Source organism: Chiroxiphia lanceolata, chromosome 3 (genome assembly GCF_009829145.1).
Source record: "Chiroxiphia lanceolata isolate bChiLan1 chromosome 3, bChiLan1.pri, whole genome shotgun sequence".
NCBI lineage: Eukaryota > Metazoa > Chordata > Aves > Passeriformes > Pipridae > Chiroxiphia > Chiroxiphia lanceolata.
Window position 1 is genome coordinate 10,501,511 of NC_045639.1, and position 23,300 is coordinate 10,524,810.

The 23,300-nt window shown below is 38.9% G+C and overlaps 1 protein-coding gene across 1 annotated transcript in view; it reads left to right on the forward strand.

Annotated features, from left to right (window-relative positions):
* The window catches only part of EHBP1 (EH domain binding protein 1), a 213,194-nt gene that overhangs the window by 119,904 nt on the left and 69,990 nt on the right, over positions 1-23,300 (forward strand). Inside the window, 7 exon segments of the mRNA XM_032681211.1 lie at positions 10,858-11,036; positions 11,666-11,714; positions 17,750-17,947; positions 17,949-18,030; positions 18,033-18,566; positions 18,569-18,660; positions 20,548-20,691. Of these exon segments, the coding sequence (XP_032537102.1) occupies positions 10,858-11,036; positions 11,666-11,714; positions 17,750-17,947; positions 17,949-18,030; positions 18,033-18,566; positions 18,569-18,660; positions 20,548-20,691 (1,278 nt within the window).

Below are 23,300 nucleotides of genomic sequence, written 5' to 3' on the forward strand. Positions count from 1 at the left end.
TTATGAATGGTGCTTGTGAGTGGAATGTTCTTTTTCTGGTAGAGAAGACTTTTTGAAGCGTTATCTTTTTTTTTTTCTTTAAAAGATAAACCCTCTAAGGTAATTTTTGTTTCCCAGTTCACTCTGCTTGTGACATCTCTGCTGTGACAGAGCTGAATCCAGCTGATATGGTTACAAGTGTTTGCTTACATTTTACAGTTTGCCTAAATACCTGATTTCACCCAACTGCAATTGGGTGGGGGTTTTCCTGACTGTTGTCCTGGGTTTGACCTTGAGCTGTTACCTTGCAGATGAAAAAATCTTTCTAATATATCCTAGATTTTTAAGTGGCTTGGTGACTTTCTGTGGAGATATGGTGTCATGGTTTGAGATAGCCCAAATTCCAATTCCCTAGCTCCATCCCCCCTCCCACATCTCAACCCAATGTGAGATGGGTTTTTTTCCAGACAAAACACAACCAGACTCAGAATGGGGAAAGGGAATATATTACAATGACTATACAAATAAATACTACAATACATTATACACACGACTACAACTATCTCTACCATGACATAAGTATTTACAATGGATCAGATCTCTTCTCCCCTCCAAATAAAAGTCCAGGAGGGAAAGAAGGACAGATCCCTTCCAGTCTCTTAGGGCAGCAGCTTCTTCAGAGTAGCAGTCACTAAGCAGCAGCATCTTCTAAGGCAGCAGGCTCTCTCTCTGTCTCTTCTGTTTCTTGTAGCAGCTGATAGCTGGATCTCTGCCAGCACACACGAGGGGGATATCCCCCTCGGCCACTCGTCTCTCCAAATGAGTGGTCTTCCGTGGGCTTCGTCACCCCAGACAAGGTCGTATCACCACGTCATATCACGAAGCACGGGGGGTCTTCGTGACGGTCTGGTATCTTCAGGAGATTCAAGCTCCTTGCAGGGCCTCTGTGCCCTGTCTCAGGCTGCGAGCTTCTTTGTAGCTTGCAGCAAGGGAGGGCCCCCAAGGCCAACCTCCCACACCGTCCTGGCTGAGCTCTCAGGACGTCCGAGCTTCTCAGCATGTTGCACTTCAAGGCTCTTTCAAGTAAGAGTCTATCAACTTCCTCCTTCCAGGAGGTCTCAAAGGAGTTTTGGGGGGTCTGGTATCAGTTCTTACCCCCAAGAACTCTGTAGAACTCAGCTGCTGACTCTCCTTCCCTCAGGTCTCCTTCCAGGAGTCCCTTCTCTGGTGCTGCATGTCTTTGTTGCTTCTTCGGTTCAGTTCTGGCTGCTGCTTTCTCCGGCCACTGCCACGGCCACTGCCCACGATGGAGAAAACATCTCCCAGCATAACTATAGGCACCTAGCCCAGCATTATGCTGTTCCAGGTCCCCACAGGCTCCAGCTGGGGCTGGGGGGCCAAAGCCCCCCCCTGTGGGGCTCAGAGCCCCTTCCTCGTGGCTCACAACATGGCCACCTTCTTCTCCCCTCAAACTACAACTCTTCTCTTCCGGTCTGGTTGTGATATGTTTACATTTTTTGCAGGAGCGCTCATTGGACAGAAATTCAAAACTTCCAGGGGTTTCCACCCCTTGGGGTCTACCACTTTTCTTATCCTCTGGGGGAAAACAAAGTCCAAACCACTACATATGGTCAATGAGAGAGAGCCTTCCTCTCTCTAGTAGTGCTCATGAGGAGTAGCTGGAGTGGTGGGGTTATAATTCTTCAATAGCCAGTCTCCTAAACAACTGAAAGAGAAAAGACACACTCTGTGCAGTTATTCATTTGGAGAGTGGTTAGTGGTTACTGAACTTTCTCTGTATTCGGATAGCTTTGTGCCAGGGAAAAAACCAAAATATACTGTTCTTTGCAAGGAGATCTTATTAACATAGGGTGAATTATTGCATGAGTTGCTTATGAAACAAATAATATCAGGACTTCCATGCTAGGATTTATTTTTAAAACAGGAAGTGGGGGTTTTTTTGGTGGATGATGTGAGAGGCCAGTGTGAAGTGTTGCTTGGTGGGAATTGGAGGTTTTCCAGCTTGCTTCCCCCGCTGCCAGTGCTCGGAGGGAACCTCTACCAGGCTCCTGCTTGCTGATGGCAGCAGCCTGTGTAAGCTGTGTCCTTTTCCTGTAGGCTCTGGAGTTAAGAAACATAGAGAAGTTGGGTCTGAAGCACTTGGTCCATCTACTTGCCCAAAGGCAAAGTTTTCCTTTACAAAACGAAGCATTTCTGCAACTTATTGTTAAAGACCTCAAAGCCTCATGGCTTTCCTGGGCAGTCTTGAGTACTTCATTGTACTGTTTTATAGATTGCTCCTCCTGGTGTCTGACCTGTTGCAATTAAAGCCTGTAACTTCATTTTGATATGGGGGACAAAGGGTTTTCTTTCTTCTTTAGAATTTTATGTGCTTGAAGACTTATCATGTTACTTTATTATTTTTTCATAAGATAAATGACATAAATTTGCTCCAGCATACTTCATGCCTCTTTTGGGTTTTTTTCCCTGATCTTTGGGCTCATTTTCCTTACACTCTGCATGAGAGAAAAGTGAACATAAAATTTTTGTTGTGCCTTTGTTGATGCTGAGTGGAGTGGGAGAGGCATTGTGTGTCTTGCAAGCTTTATTCCTGTCTGTACATCTCAGTATGATATTTGTTTTTTTCACAACAACCTGATGTTGTTGACTCTATGTTCGGTTTGAATAGACTGTTTCCCCCATGTTCTTTTGTGAAGAACTTTTACCTAACCAGTTCTTCCTCATTCTGCATTTATGTAAATGATTACTCTTTCCTCTGTTTCACTTGTAGCTATTGAATTTCTTACTGTTTCCTTCAGACCTTTTCTCCTTTTTGTGATTAGAGTTCTTCTAGTACATTTGATGTCCATCCCAGCTACTTGTCTAGTGTATTGTCCACCTTCCTAATTCAGACTTTCACTGAACCCAAGAAACACTCTTGCAGAACCCCTTTTAATGCATAATTCCAAGAATCATTTAAAACTAGTCTTGGCTATAGTTTTCCAGACTGTTTTGCACCTCTGTGAGACTCATTAAGGCACTGTTTTCCATACTTCCTTATGAGAGCATCTTGAGAGACAATTAAAAGAGCTCAACTGCATTCATGTTATGTGATGCTTCTGCCCACCTCAGCCTGCTTCCCTCTTATAGAAGGAACTTGGACTGCTAGTCATGATTTGTTCATGGCAAATAATGTTTGTTCCTTGTCTTCTTTTAACTTTCATATGCTAAGAAGCACCTTAATTATTTGTTCCACTTCTTTTTCATTAGCTTGTCTGCGTTCTTCCAATTTGTCTTTTTCTTATGCATTTAAAGACTGGAAAGGAATGTAGAATTTTCCTACTTTTCTAATATCTCCCCTATGTTCAAGTTTTCAGACTGTCCATTCATTTCAGATGTTGTTTTATATTGGTTCTTCCAGTACCCTAGGATTACATTCAGTGTGTTCAGCTGATCTGGAAGCATCTGGCTTATCTAAGCTGTTTCCACACGCGGGTGAAATTTCACCTTTTTGTGTCTGTATGAGTAATGCTTGTCTCCAACTTGTATCTGACTTGTAGAATAAAGACAGAAGAAGAAAAAAGAAAGGTGTATAATTTCAGGTGTCTCCCCATCATCTATGGACAGCTTCTCCTTATCAATGAGGGCTGAAACAATATTTTTATTAATCTCTATTTTGTGATTATTTACATAGAGTTAGCTGCTGATGCAGGAGTTTATCAAGGCAAAAAGTTCTTTCCATTAAATTCTCACTCATCTGTACCTGTCCTAAGTACTTTTAAGAACATCCATCTTTATGCCTGATGTAAGCTCATTGACACCAGCACCTCATGCAGGATTGTAGAATATACTGATTTTATTTCCACTCTCAATCAAGAGGTGTACTATGGCCTTTAGAGGTAGTGTGTCATCAATACCAGACTTAAAAATACTGAGTGCTCTAAGCTCCCCCAAACAGAGAGATTGTTTTCCTTTGTTAGTGCAATACCTGCACAAATCTGGCATCTGTGTGTTCTGTTCTCAAGTATTTAAAACAAAGATTTCTCATAGGGAAAGACTAATGCTTCTATAAATATACCTATGGTTGTGCATTAATGTAAATGATGCAGTAGATTTACAAAATGGGTAACTATAAAGTTCTTGGAGCAATGTCACCTTAATGATCCAACATCAGAAGATTGCCTGAAAAAACCATGCCCGCTGAAATGTTCAGAGGAGTGGGATAATGACTTGTGTTTATTTAATGGCTCTGTCAAAAGAAATTCCTGCAAAAGCAACAAGAGTTCACTGTTTTTAGGAAGAATTGGCAGTGACTCTCATTTTTAGTTTGCCTTGTGCTTTCTTTTAGAAGAGATTCTTGTGACCTTTTCTGACAAGCTCTAACACTTCCATTGTTTGCTGCAGGCCTTTGAAATGTGGCAGAGATAGCCTTGGGCCCAGGGAGGTGCGTTTTGCTAGTTCAGTTCACATTTAACAAAGTTAAAAGCTTTGAAAATTGCTATTCCTCATCTGTGGTTTAAGTTGCTTAATTCTGGCAACCTGCCCAAAACCCTGAACGTTCCCATCGTGGCAGAGAGCCAGGGATTGTGAACCAGCAGCATCCTGGTAGCTCATCTGGGCTTCCAGCACAGATTACATGAGAGCAGAGACTTCAGCCCACATGCCACCGGGCCAACTGGAGAAAGGAAGGTGGACACAAGGAAACTGCCTGTCTTCTGAGAGCAGAAAAATGAGGCCCCGTCCCTGCATGTGATCTGTTCATACTGTTATATTACAAATATGTGTAATCATCAGAGACTGAGCTCTGCATTCGCTTCTGCTTAATGGTATGAATTATATACCTTTCTTGTTTTTTTTAATTGAAAACATGTCGTTCAAGGCAAAGATTATGTGACCTCAGGGAAGAGAAGCCAGGTGAGCCTTGGCCAATCCTTTTATAATAGTTGAATCTGAGAAGGAGCTCACTGTAACTTTTTTCCTGTCTATACTGACCATCAGGTGAAATCACTTGCACATAAGTAACCAATTCATTATGTTGCCTCATATTTGTTTCTCTGTTACCAGCTCATTAACATGAATTTTCTCTTTGACAGTAGCTAATAAATTTAGGGCTTCTCAGCCTGGTGAGGTGGCTGCCTTCACTCCTGTGTGGTGCTGTTCTTCTCTACTAAGAACATCCACAGGGGGAGGTAGTTGCCTTGAAATAAATAGTCTGTCTTGCTCTTAATTGAATGCCATGAGCAGACACACTTGTCTCCTGTTGCCCAAGTGAGGCAATTGTCCAGTAGTCCATGTGTTGTGGCTTTTGGCTATGAAGGTTTAGAGTTTAGTTCTGAATACTTCGGTTCTTTTATCCTTTTAATCCCCAACAATGAAAACCAAACCAAAACCCAAAAAAGACTCTACTAAGAAAATGTTACTTCATTACTAGACAAAGCAAAAGGCAAAAGGAGGCTACCAGATAATTACAAAAATTACAAAATGGAGTACTTAACAGTAGCCTTTGTTATTGCAGTCTCTCCCATCTTTGTGCACTGGATGCCTGTAGGTTATAAGCACGTGCAAACTTCAATTTTATGGCCACATACCATCATTTTCTACCAGACCACTTCCTCAGTGCTCAGAGTAAAAGTAACCAGAGGCAGTTGTCTGCAGGGCTGCTTTCCTTTCTTTTGCCAGGCATAGTTTGGAAAAGCTCTTTCCAGACTCCTGGCCATCAAAATATGTAACAGGCAACTGAGAACCCTTTAGCATTAAATAATTTGACCTACTTGACCAACAGCTAACTTGAGGTGTGTCCCGAGGATTTCACCTTCCTCTTCACCTGGCTAGGTTCAAACATGAGAGCATCATGTCAGCTCAGGCAGATGTCTAAATGTTAAGGTTATGATTGAATATGGACTGGTTTGGTTGTGCCAAAATTTAACATGTAAAAAGATAAGCAATTAAAAGCTTATGCCTAAGGGTTTTAAGATAAAAGCTTATATTTTATTACCTATCCACATTAGCTGTAGGCACAATCAGAAGAGTGAGGAAGACAAAGTTTTAAGATGTATGGTGCTAATGAAACCTGGAGGTTACCTAAATACTTGTTATTAATCATATGTAGGAAATAAATTCATGGAATCTGTAACTTGTGCCTAGCAGCTGGATTTTCATATCTCCTTCATTTTTAGGGACAGCAGGAACTAGAGATATTTTATGCAGCCACACACAATGCCATGCAAATAGAGAGCACAAAGTTAAAGAATGTACTCCTAAGCTGATGCATTTGTCTTTCAGAGTAACAGGACAGCAGAACTCCTAACATTTCTTTCTAGGAAATGTGTATTTTCTAACATATGAGTGGTCTTCCCTTACTACAAGCAAAGAGCAATGCCACTTGTATTTTGTTGTGTCACTGAAACCGTCATAGTGTTATGATGACCTGCTACCATAAAAAAATAACTAACTAGCCTACATAAAGGACATCTCACCACAGCTCAGGGCTATCAGGATGTTTTTTCCATTTTTGGAATAAAACTGAAAGCAATTTTATTCTATCTTTGCACTCTTCCCCATGTTGTATTTGATATTTGATATTCCTGATACTAGTAAAAATAATCTTTTGACTTAGGCCTAGACTGTTCCACAGCCCACAGCAAACAAAACTGAATGCATGTTGGATGTGTACGGACCTTGCCAAAGGCATAAATTGTATTAAATGAGCCATATTCAATTTCTAATACTCCCAGGCTCCTATGGGTGGAGTCCTGTGTTGTTGAAAAGATAAAATTCTTGGGTATCATGTCGATGATACAAAATTATCTATTTGACTGAAATGTATTTAGTGTCTTGGTTTTATTGCACCTTTTTTTACTGCTTTTCAGACTGATCAGTTCAGTTGAGTTTCCTAAACTTTTTCTACATCCGGCCACACGCTGTATATTTTCACTCACCTACTTGTGCCTTACTTTCATTTACCTTATCTTGCATTTTGAAGGTTTCACCATTTTTAGTGACCCTAGACGGCACTGAGGTTTTGATAGGGATAAGGGAAAGTCCCTTTTGTTTTGCTCAGAAAAATAAGTAAGAGACCAGTGTCTGTACTTCCTTCTTGAGGAAAAAAACTTGTTTGTTCATTGTTTAGAGATCTTCTCTATTCTGACTTCCAGGTCTATCTCAATCTCATCTTCCTCTCCTCCTGCAGTTAATTACCAATCCTGGGTTGTTTCCAACCTTTCCTCTTTTCCAACCTTTCCTTTCCTCTTTAGATAGTTGTGTTCATTAATAAAAAGCTCAAACCACGTAAATCTTCCACCTAGATTACATACGTTTTTTTCCTTACTCCTCTCAGCATCTTTCTTTCCAGCCTTTAACACTGCCCCCTGCTTTCTTTAAACTCCTCTACCCCCATGCAATCTGTCTATGAGCTCTTGAATTGCTCAGACTGAGCCCCTACCGTCTTCATTCTCGCTGTTCACTGTGTCTCCTACAAGATCTCGGTCCATAACCCCATGTTCCCATCAGAATTTCAGTCTCGATTTTCTTCTCCTGAGTGTTGTCCTGTGTGTCAGAGATGCAGCTCAACCCTCTCTCTCTGAATCATCAGTGTGCCTGGTGCTACCTTCTTGAGAGGAGCAAAACAACTATTTAAATATTTTCAAATGTAGGGATGCAGCCTAATATTTAAAGCTATTGTCCTCTTGTTAACATAGAGTAGTGGTCTGATGGGATAATCTCCCAAGAGGAAAAATGCATGCACAATAAAACATATTAACTGAGCTTCCAGAACATGTAAAAGAAGAATAGAGACTTCAGTGCTTTTGTTGAGTGCGAAACAAAGATATCCTGAAGCTGGTGCTGACTCCAGCTGGTAAGTCCATCCACATTTAGATCTGTGAGAGACCAGCTCTGGAACCTCTGCACTTCTGTGCGGTTATTCCACAGCTGGATAAAAGGCAGTTGCGTTAGATTCGTTAACCTGTTGATCAGAGAGCAGATCTAGCAATCTGGTGTGGGTATCTCATGCTTTTTGGGGCCATTTCCAACCAAGTTCTCAGGATCTTTGGAGTTTGAACTCTAACAGCCAAGTCGTGTTGTTTGGAAGAATTGTGTGGTCAGTGCTTGAAAGAATGATATAAGAGAAGGCTTATTAAATTTTCATTCATCTGATTAGTTCCTGCTGATCTTGTAGAGCAAATATATACTAGAAATAGGCACTTGGTAGTAATTGTGCTTGTACCAAAACAGCAACTAATATGTATAACATACAAGTATCGAAAGAAAATCTTTTTCATAATCAAGTGTCATGAAAAAAAATAAAAAAAATTCGAAACTAACATTTGTTAACGCCTCTGAAGGTATGTCAAGTGCTCACACACAGTTCTACCTTTACTCATGTATTTCCCTTGTGTCTTGAATTGAATGCATTTGTCACAGATTAAATAACAAAAGCTTTGACTCAGGTGGTGATTAGGAGCATAACATTGTCCTAATATTAACTTCACCTTTATCCAAAAAAACTTGGACTACTAAGTATGGAAAGAAAACCTAATGTAACTTCTGCTTTGTCAGCTAAGAGAAGAGAAAATTGTGTAAGTACATTATGCACATCCTAAATCTTGAATATTCTGGATAAAATACTTTTAGAAAATATAACATTAATGAAAACACAAACAGGGAAAAATTTTAAATAAAAATTTTTAAATAAAATGTGAAATTCTGCTAAATTTATTGTTTTAATAGCTTTGGATTTCCTTTGTAAAACATGGTTTTAAATTCAGATATGTCTTCAGTTTGTTAGATGAGTAATTAAAGCATTTCAATGATAATATTGCCTCAGGTGATTTCAGAGTTAACCTGAAAGCATTTAGGTAGTGACTGAAACATTTAAAATTTTCGTAGAGAATTTCAGCAGCAAGTATTAAGACTTTATAGTTAAATTTAATATATCTGTGATACTCTATGATTTGAAGAAATAACTTTGTGCTTTAAAAATTTGTTAAAATATCATCTTTCCACGATTTGATAGAGTTATTTTAATTATTGTCTCTCAGTAGTGTTATTTCCATAAATATAATTTGTAATAGCAAATATATTTTAAGTAACATAGTATCTTCAATATGAGATCAGTGGTTAGTTACTGGGTTTTGCTTCCAGTTGTAAAAAAAACAAGAGAAAAACATCATCTTAGTACTTCACTCTGAATCTGGGGTAACTGTCTGACAGCTCCTATGCAATATTTGTTTATCTGATTAGATCTTGTGCATGGTAAAGAAAGTTCATCATTTATTGCTGCTTTTCCTTCCCTATTTTGCATATCCCTGTTAAGCCCTTAATTCAGTATATTTAGAGATATTTGTCTCATTGTTAATGGATTTGTTTATGCTGATTTGAATTGTTGACAAGATTAAAAAAATAAGCACTTTTTAACAAGTTATTTTGCACACACAATGTGGTATTAAAAAAAAATCTCAGCAAGGTATACATTTTGCGCTTTCTAAATGAGTTAGCAGTGCTTGTATGTGATGAGGAGGTAGTATGTTTATAAAACAACTTTTTAGGGCTGATTGTGACAGTAAATGAAAAATTACTTCCCTGGTTCTGTGTGGGTTTTTTTCCCCAGAAGCAGTGAAAACAAATCAGCAGCTAATTGCTGAGCACTGACAGGCTTCAGTCAAGGGGGGGCATCGTAGGTCTTTCACAAATAGACAATAACAAGTAAATCTGTTTGACCGTAAACTTAAGTGGCTGTGATACAGTAAATTACTTGCTCTATTTATCTTAATTTGGGGACTCTCCACCTCTAAGGTGCGTCAACAGCTTGTTTGTTGTGCGTATATGCTTTTAATTATATTACATTTAAAAAACAAGTGATCTGAGTTCTTTCACTACAGTTCAGATTTAGGATTTGTTTCAGTCACATTCTGTCTTTTTGATTAGCCCTAAGAAGTTTTTGAAGTGATAATATTTTTCTACAAAAATAAGTGTGTGTGAGTCTTGAAAACATCAGCTCCAGTCAGTAAGTTCTCTGCTGAATTTGTGGAACAGCGAATGGTCTGACAAACACCAGATGCCTGAAATATTCTATTTAATTCTTGGCTTATGCCCACAAAAAATGTTACTAAGAGGGTCAAAATAACCTGTTTTTAAATGATTGTTGGTAGCTAATGATTCTTGTTAAAAACCACCCTCTGATAACAATTTACATCTGAAATTCCTTTTCGACATAGAAAAGCTAAAGCTCAGGAGAGGAAACTCTTTGGATATGATTGGAAGTGGCTGTTTAGAAACACCGTGCCATAATTACCTTTGTGCAAACTCACACTTACATAGAAAGAGAGCCCAAAACTGCACACTGGAGCCTGTTGGAGAGCGATACACCGGTCTTGTGTCGCGACTTTGATCCCCCCGGCGCAATGGTGGATTGCAGCTCGTGACAAACTGCCCCAGCTCTGCCTGGCCCTTTGATCCAGTCCCAGTGTTATCTTCATTAAAAGTGAAAGGGCTTGTGGGGATGCTTTTCCATGGCTGCATTTTGGGAAATGTTTTCAAGGCTGAGTGTCACGGACTGTGCGGGACTGTGCCGTAAGTGTTTCAGCACGGTATTTCCACTGGTACAATTCTTGGCCTCTTCTCCTGTGTAGATCTGGAATCCTGTATATCTGCATCCTTTGGAGACAAGTGCCTAGGGCAACAACTGTAGATAATAACTCGCGATTTGTGTCTTTTGCAAGTTACAGTCATTGTAAACTGACAGCTGTGAAGGACCTAAACTCACATCAAAGGATACAGATCATCTAGTTAGGTCAATTAATGTTAATTCTCATCTTCCATTAAATTCTTCTATCATCTTCTCTCTTTTTCTTTTCTTTTTTTTTTTTTTCTTTTCTCCAGCCAAGCCCGATACCAAGTCCTGTTTTGGGGAGAAAGCCAAACGCTAGTCAGTCATTGCTCGTGTGGTGCAAGGAAGTTACAAAAAACTATAGGGGAGTGAAAATCACCAACTTTACTACATCGTGGAGGAATGGTTTATCCTTTTGTGCAATATTACATCACTTTAGACCAGACCTAATGTAAGTTGTATACTCTTTGCCTGCGCAACCTAACTCTCATAGAAATACAGACCAGTTAAGTTTATGTAAAAATGAAATCGTGTTAATTTCAGATGTTGAATTCTTTTCAGCCTTTCCTCTCAAGCAGGGAACCGTCCTTTCTAAGAAACCAGATTTATGAATGTTCAAACTTTGTGACCTCTGTGCTCTCCCTTGTTGCATAAACAATTATTTCTCCCCTCTCTGTGATTTGTTTTTCTTCTTCTTAATCTTATACAAAGAACTGACTTCAGGATGATTATGAGAATTGCGCCGGTGTTGAAATGAGATGAGAGGAATAAGCTCTTTGTACGCTGACAAGGACGGATTACCTCCTGGTAAATTTGGTTGTCAAGGCCGGCCTCTAGTCCCTACCTTAACTTCTTTTTTAGATGGAAAGCTTCAGGCAATGAAACATGTAATCGGTGTTTATTTATTTATTTATTTATTCCTTTAATTTTCCACACTATTAGTTTTGTTGATTGAATTGCTGTGAAATTGCTAGTTACTATATGATATTATTGTATGTCAAATTTTTAGATTTAGTTTGTTTTAAAACTGCTGCTTTTATCAAATACTGTACATACCCACTGTGCCATTTTCCCCCTCAGTGACTACAAGTCCCTGAATCCTCAAGATATTAAAGAGAACAACAAAAAGGTAAGAACTGCCAGGAGAAAAAAAAAAAAAAAAAGACATAGCCTCAATTTTGACTTCACTGCAGGTTTTATTAATTTTGGGAAAGTGCAGTTGTTTTGTAAGGTCATAACTGCAGCTCACAGAAGGTATTCGGCCTCCTGTGGTTCAAATCGGATGCTTTATTGACTCGAGTTTGTCATGGTTTTAACATTCACAACAAGTTCAAGGCTGGCATTAGAGTTTAATATTTGTGTAGCCTACATTAACTGTGAAAGCAGGGGAAAGGCCTGGCCAGCCTTCTGTGAGCGCTCATGATTTTTCCTGTCAGCCACGTAATTAAAAAAAAATTTAAAAAAACGTACCTGTGATTGGACTGTTGTACACAAGGCTTCTCTTGCTGTTGCTTTACCAGGGCTCCGGGAATTGGGCACGGTTGATGTTGCTTGGTGTTTTTAAAGATGAAATATTACACCTACTCTCATGCTGCACCAGCTGAATGAAGGGTAAAAAGTGTTGAGACAATACTTTGCAAATAAACTGAAATATTAGGAAAATACATTATAGCCTTGTGCTGGGCAACTGTTTTAAACCACTCTTTGTAGGTGCAAAGATCTAAAAAGTTTCTCTGGAAGAAACAGGAATTCAGTTTGCCAGAAGACTTTTTATTTCTGCTCACTATTTTAGGCATGCTACAAGCTTTAGTTGGGCCCTAGGGACATGTTTAGAAATTAAAATTTTCATGTGAGTCACTGATAATGAAATTGTTCCTTAAGATGATCTGAAAATTGTTTTTAAGTATCTGCCATCTTAATGCTGGGATTTTGTTTTTATACCGCTTTAAAAAGCACTAAATTTAACGAGGATTAAGGTATAAAAATATACTTTGAATAAATTAATCAGGTTCAATAATATAGTAAACATATCTACAGTCTAATATGATTTAGTTATGTGGAATTTCTGAAAATACTTTATTAAAATTCATTTGCGTTTGTATTTTAATGTGTCTGCACATTTATGTGTTAGCCAGGGAGTTACTTGTCTTTAATTTAGTACTTATGTATTATAAATAATGAAATATCTCTAAGCTGCTGCTATCTAATGAGTCTTTTGGCTGTTGATTTTTTTTTCATAACAATATGAGGACTTAAGATGACCTAAAGTGACATCACATTATTTTCTGTGACCATATGTTTTTGTACTTCAAGTTTCGTTGAGCATCTGGGCTAATTAAGCCAGATTATAAAAAAGAAAGAATAGATTATTAATTAAAAACGTTAGCAGTATGATCAGTCATCTTTTCTTTATGAAACTGTGATGGCAAACAGTGAACTTTTCAGCCTCTCTTTCTAACAGGATATAGTTCCCAGAATTGAAGAAATAATGATTGTTGTTATTGTGCAGTTTTTTTCTTTCATCACTTTGGCAGCCTTTGCCTGACAGCCACACTGAGTATCTCAGTTGCTTCCTGCAGATTTATTTCCTGGTCTCACACAGTTCTGCCAGATAACCCCGTGTGCCCTTGGTTGGAGTGAATGCAACACTGCCAACAATGGCTGCCTAGAAATTCCGTGCAGATATGTAACACATTTGACAGTGATTCCTCCTAACCAATTAAAATAACATCTTTGGATGAATAGGATGATTTTCTTTGTCTGAAGCAGCTCTTTTTTTTTTTTTTAATGTTTCTTTCTCTGCTGCTCCCTCTCCAGAAGGAAAACCATAGATTAAAGGTTAACCCATAAAAGTATATCTTTTAGAAGTGCATGACCTTGTTTGTATTTTAATTAAAAAAAAAGAAGATATCTTAAGAGACAACTATTTCAGTGCAAATACAGAGTATAATTACACATGGAAATGCACTGTTACAAAAGGCACATCATCAGAGATTCTTTATAACGCACACCAACCACTTGCCAATTTGGTGCTGCCACTGATGCTGAATAAAAAAGGGTATTTACCTGTGACATCTGATCTTGGCCAATATGTCAGTGTGTTACAGAGTTGGGAAATGATTGGAATACTGCCTGTGGTGCTTGTGCTGATGGATCCCAATTGATGTCTGTCAATCAGCTTGTCAGTAAATTAAAAAAAAAAAAAAGAAAAAAACTTCATTGGGAGATAGGTAAATGGGCTTAGTGTCCTGAATATACATACATAAAAAAATCCCAAACAGCTACTACATTAGCAATCAATCCTAATTGGAAGATATTTTGGTTCACGTTGCAAATTCAAATTTCTGTCAGGAACAAAGAGAAACCAGGATTATCTTTGAGAAAATCAGAAATGTTACAGAGATACTTTCCCTAATGGTCCAAAGAGTTGTGCTTCTACTTAAATCTCATGTATCCATGTAGCCTCCCCAGTAACATAAACCAGCTAATTTGATTTAGTATGTCCATTTGATTATTATTAAATAATAATGAAATTAAAAATAATGGAAAATGTATTAAAATTAAACATACTGTCAGTATAGTCCCTTATCAAAAATAGAATTTTTTCATATTGCTAATAACATGTCCTGCACTCTAGAAATTTAAGTTACTAAACAACACTTGGCTGGAGCGTTGAAGGGATGAAGGGATGAGAAATAGGAGGGCACAACAGTATAATTCTAATAATGAATTTATGGTTTTAGTTATTGTTTGAAGAAGCTTGTTTCGAGAGATTATTGTGTGGGAATAGTAAAGTATATTTTAGATGTTCGATTGGCACTTTCAATTTTTGTGATGCCTTTTTCCCCTCAGTTTTTGGCCATTTCTAAGAAATTCCTCAATACATTTGAACTTAAATTATTGTCGTAATAAAATATTCAATTTTTAAAAGGAATCCTTTTAAATTATACATTTAAACAGAAGAATTCAGAATTACAGGGATACTATCGAGTCAAATGGAAAAAATTCCTTACCTTTAATCTGGAGTCATGCTTTTATAACAGGTGTTCATACTTCTAGGATTTGATTCCACAAAATCATGAGCACATATCTAATTGCATGTGGGTGAGGTGCTTGTTGGCCTCAGTGAGATCATGAAGGAGCAGAGTTAAACGTGCAGATAAACAAGCATTTTCAAAATCAAGGCTGAGTAATGCCTCTGTTTAACAAAAAGAATTTGACTCAGAAAATTTACTCTGTTAATACCACGTTACAAAGTAGTTAGAAACACGAGGCATTTATACCTATGCTGGAATATCAAGAAGCTCCCAGCTTTTCTAGTAGTGAAGGAGAACCCATCACACACAGTTGTATGGACACGTCCAGAACGCACAATTTCTGTTTCTAGAGCTAATGTCTGTAAAACACTGATGTGCCAACCTAGGTAACTACTGTACTTTAAAAGGAGAGAAGCAAAAATGTGTATCATCCAGAATGAGAAATGAGAGGAGATAGGAAATAACTATCTGGCATCAGTGGGAAATAACTGTGTTTAATCGCAAGCATCACTGGGAGAACTGAGCAGGCAGCAAAAAGTGATTGCATCTTTTGCTGCAATATTTGCAGCAAAATATCAATATGGATACTGAGAATATCCATATCCATCACTCGAAATTCAGTCCTGCTGTAGTGTTACTTCTTAGCAAGTACCTTTCCTGACAACCCTGAAACACTGTCCCCACCTTCGTTTTATTGACCCTGAGAGATACTCATAGGATTTAGTTTTATTAGCATAATAATAAATTAAGAGTATAAGAAGAGTTCAGGTAAAATGACATCTATGGGCTCTGGCTGCCCTGGACTGCCGTGCCTGTCCTTAGGTCCTTTCATTCTTAAGATGGTAGCTCCCACTACCTGCAGTGTAGGGTGACAAGCTATTTATGCCACTGAATCAGCAATGACCCACTTAAGCAAACAACAAATACTGGTGTTACCTTTAGTCCACAGACAGCACAGCTGGCTTGCTGTTCTTTCATGTCCAGCCTGCTTTCTGCTGTCATATGAGCATTCATCATTCCTGGTACCTGCCGTGGCTTAGGCTGCCAACCCAAATCCGTGCCCTGCTCTCCTTTATCTTGCCATTCTCTGTGCTCCTCATGTCTATTCAGTTCCACCTGTCTTGTCTCCCTCTCCTCCATAACCAGCCTGTTCCTGCTCCTCCAGCTCTGTTTCCCAAGCCCAGGTAAGTGACAGCTGTCCCTCTTCTACCATCCAAGTTCTTTCCATTCCCTCCCACCTATTGCTTTGCTGCTGTTCTGCTCCGTCTGGAGTTCGGTATCAGCAAATACATCAGTCATGTTTGCCTCCCCTATATCTAAGCACAGCTCTGTGTTTATAAATGGCATAACAATCTCTCATAATAAACCTTCACAAGAAATTATACCACACTGAAGACCAGCATTGATTTTAGGCCAAATCGTTTTTGCATGGAGAGAGCCAGAAGACCTTAAAAATAATTATTCAGACCATTTCTATGTGTAGATAACTTCTGTGAATCATTTGTTATAGTGATACAAAAAACTGCTTCACCTAAAATCCTTTGCAAGTTATACCTGAACATGAGGGGAAGCATGCAGAATTTCAAGAAGATAATTCCAGCTTTTGCTAGCAGAGTTTGAAAAGTGTCTGAAACAAAAAACTGTTTGACCCTTGCATGGGGAATGACATTGCAAGAAGAAGGAGAGAGCCTCCTTTTCTCAGAGCAAGCAAAATAACTGGGTCTGCTGCGAGACCTGGCCAGCCCATCCCCACATTCTCCTCTCGCCATTGAACATTTACTATTATGAAAGCCAAGAGGATAAAAAAAAAATCATAATTGATTTCTCTTTTTTTTAAAATATCCTTCTAAAACTAAAGAAATTAGGAAAAAGTGTAAAACTGGAGTGAGTTGAAGCCAGTCATATGTGTTATTGTTTCCCTTGTGAGAGGGACAGTTTTCTCATCCATGTCTTAAATTTAGCATCTGCTTTTATTCAAAATAGGGTAGGAACAACTGTGAACATTGCAAGCCCCTTCAGAAGATGGTGAAAAGGAGCTGCAGGATTCCTGGGGGAGGAGAAGCCCAACATGCGTTAACTGAGTGCATCTATGCTACAGGAGGCCTTTTAAAGGCTTCCTTGAAACACAATATTGTCTTCCAAGGTTAATCCAGGATAGTAATAATTAATTGTAAATTGAGAAACGGCCTTAATTCTTCAAAACTAGAAAAACCTGATGCACCAAGCCCACTCACTTAAAGGGCCAGCTGTAGGAAGACAATGCGGCCTCACAAAGTGGGAGGCTTGCAACGTTTAGTTTTTAGAAATGAAAGTGAAATGGGAATGATTTTCACTGTCTCTTTCCTACAAATCTATAATCAGCAAACATTTTTAAAATGCAATTGTTTGATGGATTAATGTGATTTATGCGTAGTGTCAAGTAATCTCTGGTGGTGTTCTTTTTGGCTGTCTGGACATAGTTTTTTCATCAACAGAAATCACTGCAATTACATAACAAGTAGAAGGCAGAAGGTTGATCATCAGTGATAAAGCTCAAGATGGATTAGTGTTGTGTTTCTTATTATCTTTGTTCCTTATCTTAAAAAGCCATCCTGAGTTGCCTTTTTTTTTTCTGGTCCACTCTTAGGCTTTTTTTGTTTGCTTGTTTCCTGCTACTTGAGTGAGAACCATTTAAGATATTGGCAGGTTTTCTTAGTGCAAAAGAAGGGCTTTTAAGTTGCAGTTTCACAAATAGCTATTTTCCTCGTAGAACTGTAATAATTTTGAGTAACCAAAGATTTTTAGTAGTGTATGGTATCAAAATGTGTTAAAATATTTTTTAAAATGCCATTGAATGTCTTTGCTGGTTATATTCTCGTCAGTTTGCTTTGCTGTGAAGATTATAGAAGCTATATAGACGTCATCAGGAAAAATAGATGAGTTGGATGGTGCAACAGAAAATAGTAACGATTATAATGAAAGCCAGAAGAATATAAGTAATAGAATTGAAGCCATGTTCTTTCCACCTGTAATACTGAATGTGTTTTAGGCTCGCTTGTTTTGGCTGAAACTTCCACTTGCATTCTTGAAATGTTATGATACTTAAGAAACTGCCACATTGTAACATTTATTTTGTCTGTTTTTAAAGGCATACGACGGGTTTGCCAGTTTAGGAATATCACGATTGCTGGAACCTTCTGACATGGTTTTGTTGGCGATACCCGACAAACTGACTGTTATGACCTATCTCTATCAGATAAGGGCCCATTTCTGTGGCCAGGAATTGAACGTGGTTCAAATAGAGGAGAACAGTAGTAAAAGCACATACAAAGTGGGTAACTATGAAAACGGACACAAACAGTTCTGTCGACCAGGAAAAGTTCTACGCAGAGCTGAATGACCTGAACCGGGAGCCCGAACTGCAACCACCGACGGCGGCTTGGCAGACTTGCTTCTCAGGATGACTCCGTGTTGTAATGACAGTGGTGTTGGAGAATCTGAGAGCGAGCATCAGACTCCTGATGACCATTTAAGCCCGAGCACAGCTTCCCCTTCTTCTCGCAGGACTCGAAGTGACACAGATCCACAGAAATCCCAGCAGAGCTCTGGAAGGACTTCTGCATCTGAAGAAATTGGGAAGTGTAGCAGTACAGACACAACACAAGTGCAGCCTACATTGGGAAGGAAGAAGTTGCTGATAACTGACACTTTAGAATTCAGTGACTTAGCACATGTCAGTGATCAAAAAGAGGATATGTCTCCCACAGTTGCTTGTGAAGATAACAACAAGAAGAGACACCAGAGCTTAGACAGTACTACTGGTTTCTCAGAACAAGAAAAGCTGGGATGTATAGGATCCACAGAGAGCACAAGAGCAGATCCTGGTTCACCTGTCACAAAACCGAGTTTATCTCCTACTTCTAAGCCTGGATACTCCTATAATATGGATACAGATCTTGCAAAGAACCACATGCTTCTCCAAGGCAAACAGAATCTGATTCTGACAGTGATGCCAGAACAGCTTTAAGTCATGCGAGCAAACTGCAAAAACAGGCCCAGGTAAGAAATTTATGCCTGTGAGTTAGGAGGGAGGTGCCGTTCAAGTCGTTTCTCTGCGTTCGTAATTTACACCATATCTTCAGTATGAATGGTGAGGTGAGCGGTATGTTTTTATTGTTGGGCAGTAAGTATTTTGCCTAAAAAGTAAGTGGTGCTGAAAAACAATCATCACATGAAAAAATAAGTTATACAAATTGTCCCACTATTAATCTTTCCAGTCTCTCTCCAATTAAAGGGAGTTGTGTTCTTGACTATCTGGAAGATGGGTCCAGAACTTTTGCTGCTGATTGTGGCAACACATTTCTTCTAAGTGTTGCATACTGAAGCAAAAACTGGAAAAAGACATCAGTTCAATAAAAAATGTCAAATTTTGAGTACCTTAAAATTTACCAAAGATATTTCAAAATCTTGTTTGAGAAACCACACAGCCTTGTGACCATAGCCGCAATGGTGAGGTAGAAACTCCAGACTATTAAATTATGCTGTCCACTAAGTGGCCTAAAGCATGTTACTTCACCACAGTATCATTTTCCTTTCTATGAAAATAAAAATATATGCCCACCTACCTTGCAGATTTATTGTGAGGGTGAAAGTTGAATATTACATACATATACTGAGTGTTATCAATAAATCATATAATCACAAAAATATGTAAAACATATTATCAACTCTTATCTACAAAAATACCAAAGCAGGCCTATAATTTTACCTCTGTGAAGAGCTTTATTGAGTTTTGGCTTGGTTTGGCTTTGTGCCAGTCTTTTGGTAGTGTGATTGCTTCAAATATTCTTATGGTTTTTTTCTGAGTAAGCGCCATAAAGATTCATTGTATCGCAAGAGAAACAGTCCATAGATGGGTACTAATGGCCAAATATTAGTTCCATAGCTAGCTAATTTCTTTAATGAGTGAAGTCTCATGAAGTTTCTCTTCATCATCATCATCTTTGTTTACTGGATGAGAAAGGAACAGCTTGGCCCATATAGAATAAAAAAGCAGGAGGAGACAAAATTTCTTCTCTGTGAAGATTTTCATGGGCAAGGGTGTAACAGGCCAAGAAAAAGCAAGAGTTGACTTCAAAGGCAGCTCTTTGTTAATCATTGGTGCATTTGCACAGGGTAATAAATTATCAGATGTGAGGCTCACTCTTAACCTTGAACTCAGTTGTAGTTTGGAGTCAACCCATGTGGTTGTTGCAGAAGCACAACAAGCAACACCTGTCCCAGCTCTGGCTCCTGTTAAGGCCTAGAGATGCATTTTCCCAGTCTTCACAGTTGACCTTGACTAAGAAGTCAGCCATTGAGAGTGTATATGTCTGGGAGCGGCTCGTGTTGTCATGTTGCCAATGCAGAACTGCCTTCTGTTGTTTCTACTCTGCAGATACAGTCAGTCCTGTGTATGAAGAAGGGACATTCTTCTGGATATTCATAAATTAAGTAGAAACAGATATATTTGCAGGTTTTTTTGCCTTGTACCCAGCCTCTTTGTGTTCAATTTAAGTTATGAATGAGTGATATAAGTAGCCAACAAAGCATTGTATTTACATACATATTAAAGTAAACAAGTAAACACATAGCATGTTTGACATAGCTTCTATGAAGCCAACTGGGTTTTTTTCACAGTTGCAGTTTAAAGGCATTAAATGCTGATAGAAATTAAATTTTAAGAGGAAGGGAGAGAACTCCTATGTACATTATAAAGGCCTAAGACTTTTTTTACGTTTTGATCTTTTCATTTCTATAGAATGCTCTGTCACCTCATGAAGATGTAATGCATGTGACTCCTCACCTTTATAATATAAATAGGAAGGCCACTGGCTATTAACTACTGTATAAACGTTCAGTACCCTGAGGCTGCCTTGCTGTTAATTATATTTCTTTATTTTTAAGCAACGTATGTTGTCAAGACAGGAAGAACTTAAAGAACGAGCAAGAGTTCTGCTTGAGCAAGCAAGAAGAGATGCAGCTTTAAAGGCAGGGAATAAGCAACTAAGCAATACGCTCATCCCAGCCCGCAATAAGCAGCTGAACGATGTAAGAAATACTGGCCAGTCTTGCAGTTTACAGAGTTAAAATTCATTGTATGTGCTTTTTTTGGGGGGAGGCGCGTCCTTGCAGAATATTTCTTCTCCGCGTTGAATTGCTCCGATGTGTTGTGTGTCTTTCATTTTAAAGCCTGTTTCTCCCCATGTTATGGCCAAAAGAAAGGCGCCTCCGACTTCCCTGAAAGCAGAAGTCTGGGAGCACCTTTTTTGATTGGCACTGCGGTTCCTAATGGGATGAAAACCCAAAGTTACTTGTTAAATGATAGTGAAGTAATTTGTGCTATTTATGATTAATTCTTTTTTTCGGTTAATGTAAGTGGTTTCCCTGAGCCTCTGATTGTCAGCCCCTTGCTGCTTTATGAGTGTTGTTGCAGTGAATGAAGCTGCTTGTGTCAGTCTTGTAAAAGAGTTAGTTGATGGAACAATTCCTTTTTATCACCAAAGTTGATTATACTGGTGAGATGGGAAAGTGGAGCTGGGGAATGAGCTCCAGTGTTGAAGCAGCTATGGTTGCATCTCCAGTGGCCTCCATGGTGACCTGGAAGGATCCATACTCTCTGGAGATTAAAGCTAATTAATTTTTATGCAAACCTTTGCAATGCTGGTTTTGTGATTCTAACTATTGTGCATTAGAGACTGTACTGGCAACTGAGAATGCAAATGTAACTGAAAAATAGTGAGAGAGGGAGACTTGAATCTTTACAGATTCCCATTTTTCAGAGCTGAGTCCTGAGGGGCGAATTCTGCTCTTTACACAAGTGGGATCACGCAGTCAAAAAACGAAGACAATGATTTACATGTCTCATTTCATTTTCTTAACTCTCTTGGATCCATGCTGGACTATTTTTTTAACTTAAAAATTCTTTTCCCCAGTCTGATACTCCATTTTACTTTGAAATATTTTATGTGCAGACAAGTGTTGTTTGTATAATGATGTTTAAACAATTTTTTGCTTGTTTGGTATTTCAAGTTTTTCCTAGAGAAGTATATTTTTGTATAAGTTTCACTTTGGACTTTTTTTTTAAATTAGCTTTTCATAAAGAAAATTACACTAGAAGAGAGTTACTGTAGGCAATTACTCAGGCAGAAACAACTGTAATTTAAATTGCCTAACAATTTTTATTACAAGCTCCTACTTTCATAGGTTTTACAACTTTGGTGGTATTTCATTGTTTGAGCTGAAATTTTCACCATCAGCTCCTCTGCCTTAGAGTAATATTTTTAATTTTTTTTTTACTTAAAATGTGTTCAGCTGTTTCTCTCTATTAGGTTGGATAAAGCATGTTAAAAATTCATAAAATTTGGGAAGAAGGTTCCATCCCCTTGAAGCATCTGTTCAAAACTATCAAAGTTGTGTTAACAGCACAACCTTGTCAGAGAGCCTTGAAGTTCAGAAAAGTTCATGCCAGTAAAAGTTGTCTGTATGAACATAACCCAGAAAGAGCATCTTTTACTGGTGCTGTCCTGAGGATGGAGGCCCATTCTGATGCAAATTGTAGTATTGGAAAGTAAACTTTCTCTTTCAGAGTCAAACTCCTGTTAATGAAATCCAAACAGGAGTAAAAGAAGCTACCCCACTGACACACAGAGAAGACATGCCCTGGATAGATTGGAGGAGGTAGATGGCAATGTGAAGTTAGACAGAAATGAAGACTCTGTCTAGGTGATGAAAACCAGATGAAGGGTAGGAGATAGTGACAGGGTTTTCAGCATGAGAGTCAGGACTGTGTACGTTCAGGCAGCCAGGTTACCCGTGGGTCCTTATTTCGTGTGTTACAGAAGCTGAAAAGTTAAATAGAAGCCTGCAGGAAAAGGAAGGGGCAGTCTTTTACGGCAGCTTGGCAGAGCCAAGGTTTCTTGCTGCCCCTATCAGAAGCTCAAGGAGAACTGTGCTGGCACAAATCATAGAATCATAGAATCAGCTGGTTTGGAAACAACCTCTGAGATCATCATATCTAACCCTTGATCCAACCCCGCTGTGGTTACCAGACCATGGCACTAAGTGCCACATCCAGTCTCATCTTAAAAACCTCCAGGGATGGAGAATCCATCACTTCCCTGGGCAGCCCATTCCAATGCCTGATTACCCTCTCTGTAAAGAATTTCTTCCTAATATCCAACCTAAACCTTCCCTGGCAGAGCTTAAGACCATGCCCTCTTGTCTTACTGATAGTTGCCTGGGAGAAGAGACCAACCCCCACCTGGCTACGACCTCCTTTCAGGGAGTTGTAGAGAGTGATGAGGTCTCCCCTGAGCCTCCTCTTCTCCAGGCTGAACAACCCCAGCTCCCTCACCTCTCCTCATAGGACTTGTGCTCAAGTCCCTTCACCATCCTCGTTGCTCTTCTCTGGACCTGCTCCCCCTGGGCACTCTAAGCAAACTGTAACGGGCACTCTTGAGTTGATTGTCACGTAAGAATGACAAAAGCTCCTCAGCTCAGAAGTGTGTTGTGGAGATGTGGTTTGGAAACTCTTAGATATGAGTATAGTCTGCCAAAGAAATGCTCTGGAATAAATCGATAATTTTGTGTTCAGAGAAAAGTTTCAATAGTGTATTTTAAAAAATTTATAGGGCAGACAGTGAATGATGAGGGTAAAG